This window comes from Balaenoptera borealis, assembly GCF_965194805.1.
Source record: "Balaenoptera borealis genome assembly, chromosome: 16".
In the NCBI taxonomy this organism is placed as follows: Eukaryota; Metazoa; Chordata; class Mammalia; order Artiodactyla; family Balaenopteridae; genus Balaenoptera; species Balaenoptera borealis.
The window spans coordinates 22,732,200-22,752,944 of NC_138872.1; the positions used below are offsets into that span (position 1 = coordinate 22,732,200).

Genomic DNA, 20,745 nt, shown 5'->3' on the forward strand with positions numbered 1-20,745 from the left:
GCCTCTCCTGCTGCGGAGCAGAGGCTCCAGACGCTCAGGCTCAGTAGTTGTGGCTCACGGGCCCAGTCGCTCCGCGGCATGTGGGATCCTCCCAGACCAGGGCCCGAACCCGTGTCCCCTGCATTGGCAGGCAGATTCTCAACCACTGCGCCACCAGGGAAGCCCCTCCAGTTGACATTTTTCACACTAAAATTTGTGAACCATTGGCTTATAGGCCAATGTGTGTGTTTTCCTAATTCCTAGCACACTTAAAAATTTGCAGGGCTTCCCTGGTGGCACAGTGGTTGAGAATCTGCCTGCCAATGCAGGGCACACGGGTTCGAGCCCTGGTCTGGGAAGATCCCACATGCCACGGAGCAACTGGGCCCGTGAGCCACAATTACTGAGCCTGCGCGTCTGGAGCCTGTGCTCCGCAACAAGAGAGGCCGCGATACTGAGAGGCCCGCGCACCGCGATGAAGAGTGGCCACCGCTTGCCACAACTAGAGGAAGCCCTCGCACAGAAACGAAGACCCAACACAGCCATAAATAAATTAATTAATTAAAAAAAAAAATTTGCAGCAGTCCAAAAGCATTTTTGAAACACTTCTTTCACAATGAAGAGCTTCTCAAAGTATTTCATTTACTCTTCAGGAATTCAGAGAAAAAAAACAAGGGTAGGTAGATATAGGAATTTCCTAATTTTATCCCAGGAGTGACTGTTCATATTCTACAATCTATTTCCCCAGCTATGAGCCTTTACAGCATCCCACGTTGCCTTTCTGTCCTTCCCTTTAGGAGTCCTTTAGGATCATCTACTTTGTTTTATTCACAGAGTGGAAATACCAGAGTAGGGAGTGAAATGTTGGAATAGCCTTTAAGCCTCTCAATTTTTGTAGTGATTCTGATGCAGGTAATTGGAAGACACAAACTAAAGTAAAAAACACTGACTCTCGCATGCAGAGACATCTAGGTAGATTCCAAAAATAAGACAACTGATTAAAAGCATGAGTAACTCCCAGTCTTCCCCCTGTAATGCTCCTCCACAATGTTTACATAACTCTCAGGCCCTACCTTTAGGTCAATGATAGAAGAGAAGTTATTACATGCTACCTTTCTTTAAGAAGAGATCTCTTCTAAGGAGGATCAAAGCTTTATTTCAGGGCTTGACCTTAGCCAAAATTTGAGGACCATAGAGTAGATTGAATAAATACTTCTTTGAATGTCTTCTGTGAGCCTGGCATGGTGCTAGCCCCTAAGAGATCCATAGGAGAAAAGCTGGACACAATCCCTGCCTTCAGAGGGAAGAGATAGACACACACATGGAGAACCGACAGTAGGACGTGTAAGATTGAGGCAACCTCTATAAAGAAGAAATTTTTAAAGTGTTAGAGGAACTCTCGTGAGTGACATGGTAAAGAAGCAGCAAAGACTTCACAGAAGACATGACACTGGAGCTCGACCTTGAAGGATTTTGATGGGCAGAGAAGAGTTTTGGAAAGGGCCTTCTAGTTTAAAGAAATGACATAAGCAAAGATATAGGGTTTCCAAAGTCCATTGTTCGTTTGGTAAAGGTGAATGGTCTAGGGTAGCTAGAACACAGAGTATGTGATAGGGAAGTTGCGAGACTGGAAAGGTAAGTTAGGACCAGTTTGCAAATGGTCTTGAAGTCCATGCTGAGGCCATGGGAACTTGCATTTATGAAACCTTGGGAGTTACTGTTATGACATCAGATAGTAAGTCTTGATACCCTGAAGAACCAAGCATCAGAGAGCAAAACCTCTTATAGAGTAGATTCCAGACAGATTCTAGGAAGCTTGTGGTCGTGGTTGGCCTAGGATAAGCCATTCCCCTGAACCCTCTTACTGTGGGATTTCTAGGCATCTGGCTGAGTGTGGAGAACTCTGGAGGTGGAGCTGCCCAGCACAACGTGGATTCTCCGGGGGCTCGTGAGGAAGCTGCAGAAATGCCCTGATGTGCCCCCCCCAGGAGAAGATGGCCTATGTGGCTGTCACTGTAAGCCACTGGGCCCTGCCCCTCCAGCGTTAGCCCACCATGGCCCCTCCTGGGTGACTGACCCAGCACCCCATCTCAAGAGTGTTCCTTTTGGTTCCTCTCGAAGTTTGCTTCTGTCATCCATTTATAACTCTACCAAGTGTCTCCACCAAGGGATTGATGTGGAGGGGGCTGGGATGAGTGAAGGAATCAGTATGGTTTAATATGTTTTAAACATTCCTTTCCTCATCCTTTAAAAAATGTATATCATCATAGTTAAGAGGATGCAAACTCGTAAAAAAAATTTCAAATAATACAGAAGAATATAAAATAGAAACCAAAGGTCCTCCTTGAGCAAAGTTTGGCAAACTTCTCCTGTAAAGGACCAGATGGTAAATATTTTAGGTTTTTCAGGTCACCTATAGTCTCCACCGCATATTCTTTGGATATATTTTTAAATAATCCTTTAAAAATCTAAAAACTATTCTTAGCTCATGGCTATACCATCTCCCTGAAAATGAACTTTCTAGAAGTGTTTATAATATATAAACTTGTTTTGTGTGCACTTGGCATACTTTTTCCCTCCATATTTTTCCTTTTAAATAAACTTTTTTAGAGCAGTTTTAGGCTCATGGCAGAATTGAGCAGAAAGCACAGAGTCCCTATACATCCCCTGCCCCGCTACATGCACAGCCTTCCCCATACCCACGTTTATTTATCTTATTGGAGTAGAGTGGATTTACAGTGTTGTGTTAATTTCTACTGTACAGCAAGTTGACTCAGTTATACATGTATATGCATTCTTTCTCATATTCTTTTCCATTATGGTTTATCACAGGATACTGAATATAGTTCCCTGTGCTATACAGTAGGACCTTGTTGTTTATCCATTCTGTATATAATAGTTTGTATGTGCTAATCCCAAACTCCCAATCCACCCCTTCCCCATCCCCTTCACGACTACTTTTTACTTTATTTTCTTCCCTACCAGTTTATGGTTCGTCTTTCTCTGGCCTAAGTTATTATCATACTTTTTTTTTTAGCTTTCAAAATTACTTTGTCTCTATTCTGCTATTGTCTCCTCTCTTATTCTCTCTGTTCTTGTGAGTTTATGCCTTTTTAAAAATCCCTGTAATGTCTTTTTAGTGCAGGGGTTAGGGCAGATAAAGCTATATATTTAATCACATTAGTCTATAAAATTATATACATGTATTAATAAGATCATAGTACATATAGTTTGATGACCTGCTGTTTTTCATTTAATGATATATGAACTACTTTCCCTATCAATATATAGCGCTCTCAGTTATCCTTTTCGTGGCTGCATAGTAATTTGTTTAGTTTTAATTACCTTTTAAAAAATAGGTAATACGTGATACAGAACTATTTATTTCATTATTAAGTTTCTTATTAGTGAACATTTTGACAATTTTCAAACTTTTGCCATTAAAACAGTGCTGTAGCAAACTTAATCATGGATGCATAAATTTTGTTATACATACCCAATTATTTTCTTAGGCTAAAGTCCACTGAAGGGGAATTTCTGGGCCAAAGGGTGGGCTTATTCAAACTTTTGATAATGTTCCCAATGGCCTTCTAGAACACTGCCCTTCTACCGTTGTGTGTGAGCATGCCCGTATACCCTCACCACACTGAGCATTGTTGTCTAGCCGATAGGTGAAAAAGGAACATGTTTTAATTATAATTTCATCATTGGTGAAGTTGAACATTTATATATGTTTTTCAGTTGGTCATTTATGTTTCTTTTTCTTCATGTCCTATACACCACTGCTTCTCAATTTTCACATACACACAAACCACAGTCATCTGAGGATCTAACTGAAATACACATTCTGATGCGGAAGGTTTGGAGTGGGGCTTGCGGTTCTCCATTTCTACCAGCTCTAGGCGATGTCAGTGCTACTGGTATGTGGCCCACACTTTGAGTAACAAGCCTTTTCATTTTTTCTTCCTGATATGTAAGGGCATTTTATATATTAAGAATATCACGTTGGGCTTCCCTGGTGGCGCAGTGGTTGAGAATATGCCTGCTAATGCAGGGGACACGGGTTCGAGCCCTGGTCTGGGAAGATCCCACATGCCGCGGAGCGGCTAGACCCGTGAGCCACAACTACTCAGCCTGCGCGTCTGGAGCCTGTGCTCCGCAACAAGAGAGACCGCGATAGTGAAGAGGCCCACGCACGGCGATGAAGAGTGGCCTCCGCTTGCCGCAACTAGAGAAAGCCCTCGCACAGAAACGAAGACCCAACACAGCCAAAAATAAATATAAAAATAAATAAATAAAAGATTACTATTTAAAAAAAAAAAGAATATCACTTTGATGCAAATTATTTGTTGTCCAGCTTTGTTTATGAAAAATTTTGCCCTGGCTTTAAATTTGTATGTGGTCAAATATGTTAATAGTTTCCTTATAGTGTACTTCTGGATTTCAGGATGCCCCTCACTCTGGCAACTTTTAGTGACAACTTCACTCCTATTCCTTTTCCCCCTCACTTTCATGTCCCTGCATTGATTACCGCTCCCCTTCTGCCTGTGGGATAGTAGAACCAGAAAGCATGTTCTGGCACAAGCAGAAGTAAAACAAAAGTAAGGATTAGGGCTAGCGGGTGTTCAATTCTGCTGTGTGCCTTTTCTCCCACAAGCAACAGATGCCCTTTATGAGGTGTTTGTGGGAAACAGTCTCCGAGCAACTATGTTCCGACTCTTCCCTCAGCTTCTCATGACACTTCTCATCAAGATTCACCGCAGCATCGGCCTCACCATGTCTCATGTCACCATCCCAAGTGGCCTGTACACAGAACAGGAAGTGTCTTCAGAGGTCACCCCTTGTGGTACTGCCCATTGCGATTTCACTGACCTCGATTCTTACTAAGCACTGGGCACTGTGGTGGCTGCAAAGATAGCCAAGATGTGGCCCCAGCTGTGGGAGAGCTCCCATCTGCTACCTTCATGAGACATCAAGATGAAATGCTCGGGAATCATTCTGGGCTCTCATTGGTTGTCTTTGGTCTTACTGGTACTAAGGCAAATTTGGCTAGCTGGGTCCAGATGCCTCGCAAAATAATGTGTGATAGTATGCCAGCCCTTTCTTGATAAATCAGGTAGAGACAGAGACAAGCAAAACAGCCTTAAACCTACCTCCAAGACCATACTGATCCACAGTTGAACATTTTCTCATTTCTGCTTCATTGCGTGGAGAGGTATTTTTAGTTCCCCATTAGGGTTTCAGTAGAAATTTCTCAGTGTTGCTGTGGCACATGGATTTCTTTCAGAGGAAATGCTATAATGAACACCTGACTAAGAGGCAGGAGAACTGAGTTCTAATTCTCATTCATTTAAATAACTACGTACCCTGGGCAAATCTTTCTGTTGTTCCGTGCCTCAGTTTCCTTATCTGTAAGTGAGATCAGGCTAGGTGTTCTCCAAGGACCCTTCCAGCTTTAAGATTCTCTGATGTTATGTCCAGGATACTAGTTCAGTAAGTAATTTTAAAAAGCAGTGGGGGTAAATTTCATAGGGTGTAAATTCTATCTAAATAAAGCTTAAAAAGAAAAGCAGTGAATATCAGTTTAGCATCCTATATCATTTGTTTTATCATAGATTTCTTTCCATACTCCCAGGGAAACAAAATTTAGTTAGATTTCTTTATGCTTAGAATTTGTGTGAAGGGCCTTTCAGGTTATTAGAGCATTGAGTCTTTTGGGAAATCTAGAAAGAAGAGAATTACAGTCCAGCAGCTATCAATGCATGGCCCTCCTCAATGAGAGCAGGGTGATTTTTTTTTTTTTTAATATTTATTTATGTGGCTGTGCTGGGTCTCAGTTGCCACACGTGGGATCTTTTTAGTTGCGGCATGCAGAATCTCTAGTTGCAGCATGCGAGATCTAGTTCCCTGACCAGGGATTGAACCCGGGCCCCCTGCATTGGGAGCACGGAGTCTTAACTGCTGGACCACCAGGGAAGTCCCAAGAGCAGGGTGATTTTATGCTCGTAAGTTAGAGGGACCTGCACTGTATTCACTTGTACTTTTTGTTTGATTAGCTTCGCCATACAGGCTACAAAGACTCTCTTCCTCAGAACATTCTGCTGGCAGGAATTTAACATCATGGAAAAGAATAAAGGATGGACTCTCCTGGAAGGAAAAGATTGCTGTCTTCAGGGAATATCCCTTCTTGCCAAGTAAGGCTCCCTTGCCATGCATACCTGCTCTAAATCACCGGTGTTTTAAGGTATTTTTTTTCCCCTTTTAGTTATCACAGCCACCAAGGTTGAATAACCTTCTCATCACAGGGTGGGCAAATGCCCATAATGCCCGCCAAATTGTTCAGAGGCGCTGGCCCTGCCATATCCTCCTGTGCACCTGAAGCTGAGCAGAAACTTCAGAGGGTGCCCCCCGACCCTGGGAACAATGTTCTCTGAACAGGAGCATTTCTAAGAGTTGTTCTGTCGGTGTTCTGTTTTGCAGTGCATTGCCGGAGAGCAATCACCTGCTTGCACATAAGGTCATGTACCTGCTAGTCCCTCTTCTTAACCGAGGGAATGATAAACATAAACCCACATCTGCAGGCTTTTTTGTGGAGGTAAGACTCATTCTTTAGAAGCTGGATTCAGGAAGCCTATAAAGCAGCAGCACCTGCCTTCCTAGGCCTTATCCAACTTAGTGGCAGGCTGGGATCCTATTCAGACATGGGATAGAAATAGTTTCAGATTTAATCCTATTGAAATTCTTCTGCCCACGTATTCAGTGTTCCTTATATACCTACAGTGTAAGCATCACCCTGTAATGCATGTGCTGTATAGCAGAGGATTCAAAGAAAAGTATGTATTTTGGAGTTGGTGGGAAGGTGGCTCCCCTCATGAAAAGGGCTTAAAGGTAACTTCTTTGGCTGATTTCTGGGTTCTTTCAGCTTTTCCAGAGTCCAGTGGCTAGGAGACTGCCCAGCATATACTCTGTTGCCCGCTTGAAAGACTGGCTACTTCATGGAAATAATCTCTTTAAAATTCTTGCCCTGAGGGGACTGCACTATCTTATCAGACACCTGGAGATGGTAGGACCCCTGATTCTTCAGTCACAAATAAAACATACCCCAGAAATATACCCAGGAAACTGGTAACAGCCGAAAAGGAAAATTCGGTAGCCTGGGAACAGGAGTGGGTGGGAGTCCATCCTCTGTACATTGAATTGGGAGTACAATTGAATTTTATGCCTAGGAAATATGGAAGTACCGACAATTAAACATTTAATGAAATTAAAAGAAAGTAGAAGTCCAAGTCACATATATTTATAATTTTTGAAACCTGCAGTTTGTATAGGAGGTATCCTCTTTATCTTCACAACCTGGGCAACATTCAGGTGTCCTTTTATGCTTTGTACCATGTTGCCCTGTGGTGTAAATTTGGTAGGCCATTGTATCAGTTCCCAAGATGCTTATCATCCAAGACAAAGATCACCCACATTCATGTTGGAAGTTTTCCACAAGCCTAGCTAGAAACTATTGATAAAACTAGGTCAGAAGAGAAGATTAATCCCTGAGCCTTCAATTTTATCACTTGAGTTCTCTTCCTTTTATGTAAAAGATAGACAGATCTGAAACAAAAATGGCAAATGTTAACATAAGTTAATTCTGGTTGATTAGATACTTGAATGTTTGTTGCCTTATTCTATTTACTTTTTAACATGTATGATTTAAACTTTAAAATGCTGAGACTGCCTCCTTTTGGGGGTTTCAGAAGAGCAGAATCCCAATTCAGAATTTAATTAAGAATGAATTAAAATTCAGTTAATTTCTGCTTGAATTCCTACAAGGAGTCTTTTAGCCTCTGTTTGGATACACCTTCCATGTTCAGGAATTGCTATGACCTGAGCTAGCCATTCCACTTTCTCTCACTGTTTGGAGAGCAATTCCTTATATTAAGCCCAAGTCCATGTTGCTGGACCATCTCCACCTAGTCCCACTTCTGTCCTGTGAGGCAACTCACAACAGCTCTGCTCCCTTCTCTACATATCAGCCCTGCCAATACTGAGAGAGGGCATCAGGCCCTCTTTACTCCTTCTCTGTTCTTGACTGGCCAGCACTACCAAAAACTCAACAAGCACCAGGTACAGGGTACAGGCGGGAAGCCCTACTTTGGTACCAGATGAAGTGCTATCAGGAGGGGTGGTGATATGCTCCCTTTGGGCACACAGAGGGAAGACATCAAGAGTTTGTTGCCGTGCGTCTTAGACTTCTTATATGAATCCGACGAGAAGATTGTTTGTTGGCCATTCAGATACTCCTGCAGTTCGTCAGGACGATGGATTTCACCACCCCAACTGCCATGATGAGGACCCTCTTCTCCTTATTTGTTGATGTAAGACAAGGGGAGAGGAGAGACTTTCCTAGGGGGAAGGTAATTGGCATAACAGCAAATAGAAGTTGGTAATAAATATTCTCTATTTTAGATAGTACTTTTATGTTCAGAGCACTTTCAAATCTCCTCTCTTAAGACCCTTCCAGGTAACCCATGATGTTGTTAGGGCTGGTGTTACCGTTTTTCAGATTTAAAAAACTGAGACATAGAGACTTCCCAAGGTACTCCCCTGCTTCATGGGATGAGGAAGGAGTTTATATAAGAAAAGACATCGTCTTTCCTTTCAAGGAACAATCAGAACTGCATCAAGATGGTGGACTATATGTATGTCTCCATCCCAAATCCCAAAGACTTCTCAAAAAGAAATACATGGGGAGACTTCTCTGGCGGTCCAGTGGTTAAGACTCTGCGCTTGCACTGCAGAGGGCGCGGGTTCGATCCCTAGTCGGGGAACTAAGATCCTGCCTGCTGCAAGGTGCGGCCAAAAAAAAAAAAAAAAGAAACACATGGGGCACAGTGAACCACATTCTGAAGAGTCAAATATGCCAAGGCTGGGATTTTGAATTTCAGCAAAACAGCTTGCATGAATGGTTAATATCAGGAGCAGGTACAAGCTGTGATGACTACAGGTAGGAGTGACCTGTTTCTCATTTGTAGAGTGAGAGATCAAGTCGTGCGAAGCAGCAAGTATGGCTATCTCCACATATATTTGGTTTCTTATCCTCAGCTACCGACAGCTAAATATCCTTATGTTGGGACTGACATTTCAGCTGACCTAAAGCTCTTACAAGTTAAGCATGAACACTTTCAGTGAGTTGCTTCCCTTTGAACACTCCCTTCGTAGGTAAGAGCTGATGTTCGTCATTTCTCCATGACCCTCTTTGGAGCCTCCATAAAGTCTGTGAAATACACAGATAAGAAGCGTGTAGAGAGCCAAGTCCTGGACAGCTTGGTCCCACTTCTTCTGTATTCTCAGGATGAAAATGATGCAGTAGCTGAGGTAATGTCTACTGTCAACTTCTTTCGACCCTGAAGAAGTTCAAATCCAGAGCCAAATGTGCAAGCAGGTATTCGTGTCTTTGAGGGCAGGGACTTTGTGGTACCATCTTTATCTCCCATTTCCTCTGGCACAGGCTTCCTTTCAACTATTTTACCTAAGTGAACAGTGCGAAAAATCTTACTCCTTATTTCTGTATAGCAAATCATGGCCCTTTGTGAGTAAGAATCATGTATTATACCTTTTTGTAGCCCCTCCCCAATATTCAACCTAGCACAGAGCCCTAAACACACTGCCCAATTCAACAAACTCTTTCTGTTAATGATGATAATATTCTATTGTCTTTCCTCTTTTGTTCAAGTACTGTCTTGTGGCCTTGAGACAAATAGACTTGTGTTGAGGCTAAGTCAGAAACAGTAGCTTCTCTGACAATCTGGAGACGGCTTTACCTCACCTTAATCTTTCTGCCATAAGAATTATGGGAGGGATGTCATCATCTTTAGTACTGTCCCATACCTCAGAAGCCTGTCCTTTCCAAGGTGCTATGACCACCAGTTAACAGCAAACCAGAGAGGTAGGTTTAGGCTGCAAGGATTCTGGAAAAATGCTGGAGCTCTCACCTACCTATGCTCCTTACAGAAAGATTCAGAAACGGGACTTAAAATTACGGTGGACCTTGGTACCTTGTTATGCGGGAAGTTTTATGGCCTTGTGGCCATAAACATAAAATATTTCAGATCCCAATGAAGTACAGAGCAGAGCTGCCCAAACAAGTGCTGGGAAAGTATGCCCCGTGGAGGTTACGGATATGTGGCAGTATTGATACCCACCGCCCCCCCCCCCCGCCCCATCCGCCCGTGCCAGCCTCTGGCAATCAGGCAAAGCATAGAGCAGCCAAGGCTCTGGGTTTATTTTCCTTCAAACCTTGAACAACCTCTAGCCAGCTCTTCAAGTCTTCTCAGAGGGTAGCCTAAGCAGAGGGGAGGGATCTAACATTAAACAGGTTAGGAATCACTGGCACTGGCAACGTGATAAAGACCCATACATCTACCACCTACTCTGAGAAATAAAACAGGAAAAAAATCACACACCTATCCCCAGTTGAATTACCCCAAGAAGTACCATCCTAAATTTTGTTTTTATTATTTCTGAGGTATTATTTTTCATGTTTTAAAACTTTCTGTGAAAAAAAAGAAACTTTATATATTAAAAAACTTTATATCATTTATAAATCTTTCAGCAACTTGCTTTTCTTTGTTTAACATATTTATAAGATTTATCCATGTTATATAGCTCTAGTTCATTTATTCACTGCTATATAGAATTCCATCATGTAAATATCCTACAACTTATCCCATTCTTCTATTCCTGGACATTTAGATAATTTTCATTTTTTTCCTTATTACAATGCTGCAATGAGCATTTCTGTACATATTTCTCTGTGTACATGTGTGAGAGTTTCTTGAGGGCATCAACCCAGTAGTGGAATATCTGGGTATCTTTAACTTTACTAGACATTTACAAATTCCTAACTAAGTAACTGAACTAATTTGTATTCCCATCAGTCCCCAGAGGAATTTTAATGGCCCAAATATCTAGTGGATCTGGGACAAAATACTTATTTGGAGCCTCACCAGGGATGTCATACGGTACATGGGAGCCATTCTGCTGAGAGCAGTGAGTAGAGGAGAAGCCCACTTGCTAAATTTTGCTCAAGTATGGCGATCAAGAAAGGATCGGTACTCTCCAAAGTTTCTTCCAAGCTAGAGATTTCACAAGGACTGTGAGAATGGGAGCTACCCTCCCCTGTGTAGAGTGAGAGGAAAATGACATAGGAGCAGCGAGTGGGCATAGGAGCCCTATCTCTAGAGCATGGGGTAGTGGGAACTCCTGCCCAAATCTCTGGTCTGGGTAATACACTTGATAGCTCTCACTTTTGCCCTAGACCAGTGGTTTCTACATCTTCCCCAGAACCCTGCAGATTTTATGGGTTCTCTTTAGGGACTGTTTGGGAAAGTTGAAGGAGGGCAGAACTCTGGTTCCTTTCCATCTCCCCCCTCACTTGAACCAGGATAATTCTGAGTTTATTAGCTTATCATATTGGACTTTAGTGTCAGTTTTATTTGAAGAAAGGTAACCTCAGCTGAAAAATGCTGATCTCTGATAATCCTTTTCATAGGAGAGCAGGCAAGTCCTAACTGTATGTGCCCAGTTCCTGAAGTGGAAGCTGCCCCAAGAAGTGTACTGCAGAGATCCCTGGTACATCAACCCTAGTGAAGCTGGAACAATCTGCAGGTTCTTTGTATGTGAATAATATGGCTTTGCTAACTCCTTAATATGCTGACATGCTTATTTTTTTCAGACATAGTTTTTAATGGAGGAATATGACATAAAGGAAACACTTCCCATCCCTTCTCACATCAACAGTTGATATCTATGAACTGTCTTGCTCTGTGAATCCATTTTTCCATAGCTTCCTCCCAAATGAATCAAAATTCACTTTCTATTATCACCCTTCCTCACAAAAAAGACTGGTGAACTCTTAGGAACTCCACTAACCTGGGTCAGAGGCTACAGAGTCAGGGTGATAGTATATGCTCAAAAAACTACTTATGGAGTGAATGGAAATGAGGTTATGTATTGCCTTTGCAATGATCTCTAATCCTTTCCTTGGATATAGCGGATTGTTTACCCCCCATCAGAGCATGAGCCCTGAGCAAGGGATGCCGTGCTGTTGTACGCCATGCAGCACGACAGCAGCATGCCACTGGCTCTGCCAGGACCCAGATGGCATCCTTTCTCTTCACAAACTTGACAGAGGCTACTGTGGCTGATCTTAGGGGCAGGTTTGAGCCAGGGCAGCCCAAGGAGGCCATCCTTGGTTTTCTAGACAACTGAGTCTAGAACCACTGGGATCCTATTATGAAGTCCCTAGGACTGACTATTCCCAGGGATCTTCCATATGTGTAGCCATTTAGGACCCAGTATGGGCTCCTCTGACCAGACTTGCTGGGCTAGGAAGCCCCACAGTGCCGTCATGTCAGGCTCTCCACTGGGGATTATCTCTCTGACCTGCAACCAAACCTATAGCTGATATACTGATGACAGCATTTGCAGCAAGAAATTCAGTGCTCTCAATGGATGAGACTACAGCTTGTCCATGTTAAATTGTAAGTTCTATGAGAACGAATTCCTGTCCTCCTCCTTCTGTCCCTGAGGTGCCTATCCTTGTAAGAGATCCACTGAGGGGTGAATTCATTCATCCAATAAGCATAACACATCCAATGTGCAACAGGCCGTGGAGAACCCAGAAATGTGCCAAGGATTAAATCTTCTTAAGCGGAGCTTACAAGCTAGTGAGGGAGATCAAACCTCTGTGAAACACTGAATGGAAACTCAATGTGGAAAATTGGTATGTGCCAAGAGAGGAGGACCTGCAAAACGCTCAGAGCAGGGTTAGGTCAGGACAGCAAGAGCTGGCGGGGAAGAGCTCATAGGGAGGCAGAGCTCAAGGCTGAGCTTAGAGGCCCGAGAAGACTTAGATAGAGAAGTGAAGGCAGATTAGAGGCAGTACAGGCACAATATGCAGAGTGAGTGGGTGTGAGTAAGGTGTATTCAGAGGATTTAACATTGCCGAGGGCCTTGGTATTGTGGCATGATACACGCTGAGCAACTGTAGTTATTTCAACGAGCATACTCTGTATGTGTATCTGATGTTGTCCCTGACTCTGGAAACTGTAGTGAGGCTGATAATAATAGTGCTGCTACTTCACTCCTTTATACTCTGACTTTTTTCCCCACTTAGGGAAAAAAATGCAAGGGGAAGGTTAACATCTTAGCCCAAACTTTGACGTTCTCAAGAATGCAAAACTTCCTATCAGAAGAGCAGCAGTCTTGTTTGTAGGTACAAAGAAAATCCTTTCATTTTTACAGTCACTTTTATCCTGTACTTTCCCAAATGGTGTTTCTGATTATCCCCATTCTTTATGAAGATGACCTTGAAAATACTTCTTTGGAGAAAGGGGCTATGTTATCTATAGGTAACTATCAGGCACTTGGAGGAGTTCAGTTTTTAGAATCTAATTATCAAAAGGCCAGTTCTACCAGCTGCTTAAAGCCACATCCAGATCACAGACTCACTGACTTTATCCTGCATTTAGGGCTCTTATCAAGGTACGTGGATCACAGTGAGCTCAGGATGAAGACTGACTGGATAGAGGATGGTAAGTGATGAACACTTGGGTTTGGGGTGCCCCATACTTTGGAAGGTATCTGAGGCAGTGACTGTGGGCAGGCTCTGTGGCAGAGCTGAGCCTCTGGGAACCAGAAAACCTGACTTTTGTGGTAAAAAAGCCCTTGAAGAATTTAACTGAATGCCAATACAATTCCTGAACTTTGTCTGTCAGAAAATAAGAAACTATGTAGAAATACTATCTTAGTAAATTATGATGACACCCTATAAGTACCACAGAAATTGACTGCAGCACTATTGTCTATAAGTGGCAGTTGTCCTGTAAGGTGGGGGGACTTGCTAAGAGAGAAGTTTTGTAGTCGTGTGAGGCAATCATCATGCAAATGATTTTCTATAATTGTACAGCCTTGAGGATTTAACACTCAAAGAATTATCTATTTCCATTGAATAATTAGTCCTACAATTAGAAAGTGCCATGAAATGCTAAGTCTCACTCTCCAAAAGCATGTACTTTGAGAACCAAATTAAAGTCCTGAGCAATTCACTTCTTTTAAAATAAAAATATGTAACTGGTAAAAGAGGCAGAAGCTAAAACTTATTTAAGAAAGATCATGCCACTTTTCTCTAAGGTCTCCTACTTCCTCACAGATATCAGAAGCAAAAAATAAAGTAAAATACAATAAAATAAAATAGGAAAAGTCAGTAGATTATCTTATTCTATGAGGTAGTATTCCACGTGGTTGATTCTGGTCAATTAAAAGGAAATTATTTTCTAATCTAAAACACCGGGGAACCAAAGTTCCTTTTCCATTCTAAAGTTATCTATATAGAAGATTTAGAATATGTATATTTAGGATATGAACCACAGAAAATTGCCATTTTGTAAAGCAAGAACAGTCAAGTATCAGCAATCTCACATGGTTAAACCTAATGGAATAATCCCACCCTCTTTATTCCCTAACAGTGGTTTATCTGTCTTAGAAATAGGGTAGAACATCCTAGCACTCTATTTTGAAAAAGTTTATGTCATTTATCACAGGTAATTTTAAGTTAAATTTAAACAAAAATAACAAAAATTTAAATATGACTTTAAACCAATTTCATGACAAAATAGGTTTCAGTTCCTTTGGATTCAAAAATTGACGTCTGCTCTCTTGTGTTCTGCGGAACATGGAGACAGATATTAATGCAAGAACTGAAAGAAACTAAAGACTAGTCAGATATTCCATTTTGGAAATAAACGTGATGAATGTAAAGACTAAGCTACTACTTAAATTAAAAACTCCATCTATGAAGAGGTCCTGAGCACTTTTGAAATCTTGGAAAATTAGAAATTAAAAAGAGAGCTTTTTCTAGTATGATACAAACACAGATGCATAAGGTGAAGGAATGATAAATTTGTCTATGTAAAAATTTTAAAAAACAATTTTGAAAAAAAAAAGAAACATAAAATTGAAAAATTATTAATAATATGGGGGGATATATTTGCATTATAATAAAGGGTTAATATCCTTCAAACAAATCAGTACTTCCTCAAAAGAAAAGTGGCAAACAGTATGAATAAGTAGTTCATAGAAGACAAATAGCCAATAAGTATATGAAAAATATTCAGTATTACTAGTAATCAAGTTTGCAAAACGAAACGATGATGAGATAATAGTTTTTGTTTTTCTTTCAAAATGGCAAAGATTACTAGTTAATACTCAACATTGGTGTGTTAAGGGAAAACTGACATTATCATACACTGTGCTAGTATGAGCATAATTTGATACAACTTTTTTACAGGGAAGTTTGGCAAATATGTATCAAAACCCTTTAAATAAACATATACTGGACTTCCCTGGTGGTGCAGTGGTTAAGAATCCACCTGCCAATGCAGGGGACATGGGTTCGAGCCCTGGTCCGGGAAGATCCCACATGCCGGAGCAACTAAGCCCGTGTGCCACAACTACTGAGCCTGTGCTCTAGAGCCTGTGAGCCACAACTACTGAGTCCACGTGCCACAACTACTGAAGCCCGTGTGCCTAGAGCCCGTGCTCCGCAACAAAAGAAGCCACTGCAATGAGTAGCCCATGCACCACAACGAAGAGTAGCCTCCGCTCGCCGCAGTAAGAGAAAACCCCCACGCAGCAGCAAAGACCCAACGCAGCCAAAAATAAATAAATAAATTTTATAAAAATATATATATATACTATGACTTATCAATCCCACGTCCAGGAATTTAAACTATGAAAATAAGCAAAAATTGTTATAGGAATGTTCATTTAAGTGCTATTTAAAATAGCAAAAATAGGAAACATCCAAGATTAGAAAAAATAGGAAATTAGTTAAATAAATTAGAGTATATCCATGTTGTAGAATCATGTGTAACCATGAAAAATATTGTAGAAAAATGTTTAAATGACTTGGATAAAAGATGATGCAATATTATTAAATAAAATAAGCAGTGATTAGATAATATGTATAATATGGTTCCATTTGGACAAAAAATAAAAGCATACCCGTGTAAACGAATGAATAGAGAAAATACCAAAAAAGTAACAGTGGTTTTCTCTGGTGGTAGGAATATCAGTGACTTTGATTTTCTTCTAGTGCTACATGTATGTATTGTCTAAATTTTCTACACAATGAACGTGTATTTCTTTTGCAATATGAAAACATATACAAAATTTTTTAAAGAAAAATTAAAAGGGAATAATGATTTAAGAGTAACCTCTAGGACCAACAAAGGAACTCAGAAATTAACATTGTTACACATAGCTTGGCAGGTCCATATTATTTGACTCTAGACTACTTGGCAGTGTGATTATTGTAAAGGAGTAAAATATTTGGCAACTCGGAAACAAGTAAGTTTTGTAGGTCAAAAATTGGAATTGATCTACAAATGTACAAACTTTCACACAGAGGCTTGGAAAAAGTTAGGCCTTCATCTCAGCTGCTCTAGGCATATTGGCTGTTGTGTCTGGACCAGTGATCATTTCCATAGATCTTCACCTCCAGCCTGGGTTTTCTTGCCACTTTAGATCTGAGAAAGCTACTACATGACCCTGAGCCCTCTCTACGCATCATCGCCTCCCAGGCTCTGTTCCGAGTCCAGAAGGTGGGGGCTGAACCAGATCCCAGGCAGACAGTTTGCAGGTTGAGGAAGCTCATAGGTTGTGTTCCTACCTAGAAGTGCAAGGCAAGCAACAACAGGTAAAAACTAATCCTTTCAGAAGCCACGGAAGCAACTCGTTCTCCATTAGCAAGAAGCTTCCTCCAGCAATTTAATTACCTCAGAACATATTTTTTGCTGTCAAAACCTTTAAGGAATTACAATATATAAGAGAGAGCAGCTCTTGGTTTACATTTGCAAAATGCACTGAGTTTATGAGGCATGCCAGAACATCCGTAAAGTTCTAGTCTTCATAAACATGTCTAGGACAACTTCAAGAGATTCTAAATCAATGTTAACGTTGCAGTGTTTGTATTGTTGGCTCTTTTATCAAGGCCCAGTCTACTTGTCAATAATCTTAAGAATAAAGTAACAACCAGCTCTTATAATATGATACTAATGATGATTTTTATAAAATTCCTTATGGCCTTTCTCCTTCCTTTCTCTTTCCCTTAAAAACATTCAAGCAAGAAAAATTTTCTGAAGGGTGTAATACTAAATCTATTCCAATATATGTGAGGTTTCCACTCCTTACTTTCCCTTTTTTATTTTCCTGATTCCTCTCCTACAACTGCTGTCATCAGATCCTCAAATGGCTCTAGGATGGGAACTATTATTTGTTGAGTACCCACTGTCTGCTTGAACCTTTAACCATAGTTAGAGAAAACTTTCTTACAAGTAGAAATTTTCTGAGGAAGAGATTAATTTTTACTGTGTGAATACTTTGATAAGCTGCAGGTAGAAGGGTGGAAACTCCCTGAGAGGTATGCTGGATTAATTAGAAATGGTCTGTAGTGGTCTAATTCCCAGACTTTTGTTTGGTTGAGGAACATAAGTGGAGAATCAGAGCTGAATTATTTAAGGCAAGGGAGAGGCCTCTTGGAGGTGGTATGGGAAAAGAGAAAGGAAATGAGGCAACTGGCATATGTAGAAGAGACACATCCAATGGTGAATTACATAAAGTTTTTGTTGTAAAGTAAACAGTATGAATCCTTACCCCTATCCCCCCACCTTTCACCCCGTCCCTCTGCTAAGACATCTTTAGAAACAAATTTCTCCGTGATTCATGATAAGTTGGATATGTTTTGAGGGATGTGAAAGAATGCCAAGGGTGGCTTCAGGAGGATTCCTGCCCAAGAGAGGTCTTCATATTTGGGACTAGCAGGAGTTTTGAGCTAAAATGCAGGCCGTGCCCGGCTGCCTATGGACTAACTCTCCACCCTTGAGCAGAGCTAAGAGTACACCTTGAGGGTGGCCATTGATGCTAAACTTCAGTGCAACGAGCACATTTGAGCTACATGCATCCCTCACTGCTTTCTCTTTGGTCTCGCTGCATGCAGCCAACTCCACTCTCCACTTTTGAACTATCCATTTTGTGGATCATGCAATAAAAATGACTAACGTTTATTGAGTGCTTACAGTGAGCCAGACTCTAAGTACATTATATGGTTAACTCTTTTAATACTCCAACCACTCCATTATTGGAGTGTGTATTATGTATTATTATTTCCATTTTGCAGGTGGGGAAGCTGAGGGACAGAACGTGAAGGTGACTTGCCCAAGGTCACACAACTAGTAAATGCCAAACTCAAGTAGTCTGGCTCCAAAGCCCACATCCTTGGCTGGTCTGCTCTGTTCCTCTCCAGTCTGCTTTCCCTTTAGTGTGAATAAAGGTTTCCTCTACATTTCATCTCAGTTGCTGAATTCATGCCCCAAACTCATGTAATCAAACAAATGTTATAAAATGTTATTGAGCCTCAAATTATAAAGTTTGAACACTTCTTACCTAAAAGTTAGTGCACCTCATTTTATTTTTTAATGGGATAGAGTGCACATGCTACACTGTAAAGAGTGGAGTTAGAGCAAAAAGTGGTGGTTATTCTTGAGGAATATTTTTGAGTCCTTGGTTTGATTTCATGAAATATCTGTGTCTCACTGCAGGAAACAGACCTTTAGGTTTAGGATGCAGCTTAAACCTCCAGTGGCATGTAAGAGGTTCAGTGAATCCTTTCTCTTTACTCATATTTACACTGGTGTCCCTTTCCCTCCAGGCGGTACGTTATTTTCTGAGTAATACCACTAACAGGGAGTAGCAAGCACACCAATGCTTATTCTATTTTATTTATGCTTTATTGTGTTAAAATTCACAGAGAGAAGCATCCATTAAGAGACAGAGGACTGCTCTTTACAGAACTACCTCAGCAGTTTGGGGAGGGCTGAAGAAGCACTTAATAGTGATTGTGTTAGCAAGTCTATTCTAAATATCTCCATTACTTTTATATAAGGCTCTCCTCAGAGATAGGTTTATGTTTTTATGGAATTTTTTTTTTTCTTTAAATGGGGATAGTAGTTCTTTTTTTTTTTTTTTTTTTTTATGGCTGTGTTGGGTCTTCGTTTCTGTGCGAGGGCTTTCTCTAGTTGCGGCAAGCGGGGGCCACTCTTCATCGCGGTGCGCAGGCCTCTCACTATCGCGGCCTCTCTTGTTGCGGAGCACAGGCTCCAGACGCGCAGGCTCAGTAATTGTGGCTCACGGGCCCAGCTGCTCCGTGGCATGTGGGATCTTCCCAGACCAGGGCTCGAACCTGTGTCCCCTGCATTGGCAGGCGGACTCTCAACCACTGCGCCACCAGGGAAGCCCTTTATGGAATTTTTTAAACATACAAAACAAATATTTCTGGACATTTAATTTTGTTGTAATATGTTGATATAAAAGTTCATATAATTAAATATCATTTTGGCTTTATTTTCATCATATACTATTAAAATGTATTGTTCATCTATTACTCGCCCAACAGTGTCTTTATTATTTTATATTTTCCCTTTTTTAAAACTTTGAATATAGCTTTTCCTCCTTATACTGAGATACCTATTTTATAAATTTTTCTTCTCTTATTGAAAGATTAAACTATCATCTAAGTAAAAGATGGGATTGCGGAAGGGGAGAATCTTACAGGCATCAGCTCTGGCAAGTAAAACTGTAGTAGATAAAGTTGTAAAACAGGTCAAATCTCTGCGCCTTCCAGCTTTCCCTTCTCCCTTCTCCCAGGTTCTGTGCTCCATGCTCTTTTTTTCTCTCTCTCCCTCTCAGGAAATAATCTGATGAACTCACTGTTAGTGTAAGTGATTAATAATGTGAGACTTAATGAGGTTAACTCTTCCAGAGACTTTTGCTTTTTAACAAAGCAGAGTTCTTAAGCTAAGGGCATGAACCTCTAATTGAGAAAGTTTAGGCATTACTGAGCAGGATGGAGAGGGGAGGTATTTGGAGATGAGGTTGGAGGTGATGGTGGGGAATAGAGATTTTTCCTGTCATCCCTGAAACCATATCACATAAGCAGCTGCTTTCCCTACTTCTTCCCAAACCGTCCTCAGAACACGGCAGAGGAAAGGGTAGAAAGAATAATTAAGAATATGCAAAATACAAAGGGAAATGCTGGAGTCTATCGTTCCTGAAAAACGGTGATGACTTCCCCTTCTTAAACACCAAGTGCCAATTGCCAAATGATTCCATTATGTCTTCTTCACTTCACTTCTCACTCTGTAGTTTATCATTTGATGTACAAGGAAGACAGCACTGATTTAAAATGGTTCTTATGGATACTGATAAAGTTAATTTATATATAAGGACCCACAAAATGGAGGCCACCCCAGTGGCCTGACCCACATCACAACCTTGATACCTGTCAAGGAATCCTAAGATGTACCAATTACGATCTTCCAACTCAGCTTTAGCTAGCTTAACCTTATCCTAGAAAATAGGACCTGCTAGCCTTATAAGGAAATCCCCAACCTCCTAGTTAATCATGCTGTTTCCACGTTGCCTCTGCTAATTCTATAAAACTTGCTCTTGCCCCAAATCCCTCAGGAACGGTGCTCTACTACTGTGAGGCACTGTACTCCTCCAATCCATGAGCTGTTTTCCCTTGAATAAAGGACATCAAACTTGTTGCTAAATTGTGTTATTTTTGTCACTTGACAATACCAGAGAATCTTTATGAGGGAAATGTCACACACACACACACACACACACACACACACACACACTTTAATAGAAATG

The 20,745-nt window shown here is 41.1% G+C and overlaps 1 protein-coding gene across 1 annotated transcript in view; it reads left to right on the forward strand.

The window, feature by feature from the left end:
* The window catches only part of MROH8 (maestro heat like repeat family member 8), a 59,425-nt gene extending 38,789 nt beyond the window's left edge, over positions 1-20,636 (forward strand). The window contains 16 exon segments of the mRNA XM_082362037.1: positions 1,859-1,869; positions 1,872-1,957; positions 1,959-1,994; positions 4,636-4,819; positions 4,822-4,825; positions 6,036-6,173; positions 6,460-6,574; positions 6,902-7,042; positions 8,182-8,251; positions 8,254-8,345; positions 9,190-9,345; positions 11,522-11,644; positions 13,148-13,196; positions 13,199-13,246; positions 13,503-13,565; positions 16,558-20,636. Coding sequence (XP_082218163.1) covers positions 1,859-1,869; positions 1,872-1,957; positions 1,959-1,994; positions 4,636-4,819; positions 4,822-4,825; positions 6,036-6,173; positions 6,460-6,574; positions 6,902-7,042; positions 8,182-8,251; positions 8,254-8,345; positions 9,190-9,345; positions 11,522-11,644; positions 13,148-13,196; positions 13,199-13,246; positions 13,503-13,565; positions 16,558-16,706 — 1,465 coding nt within the window. The 3' untranslated portion in view covers positions 16,707-20,636.
* The last annotated feature ends 109 nt before the right edge of the window (positions 20,637-20,745 follow it).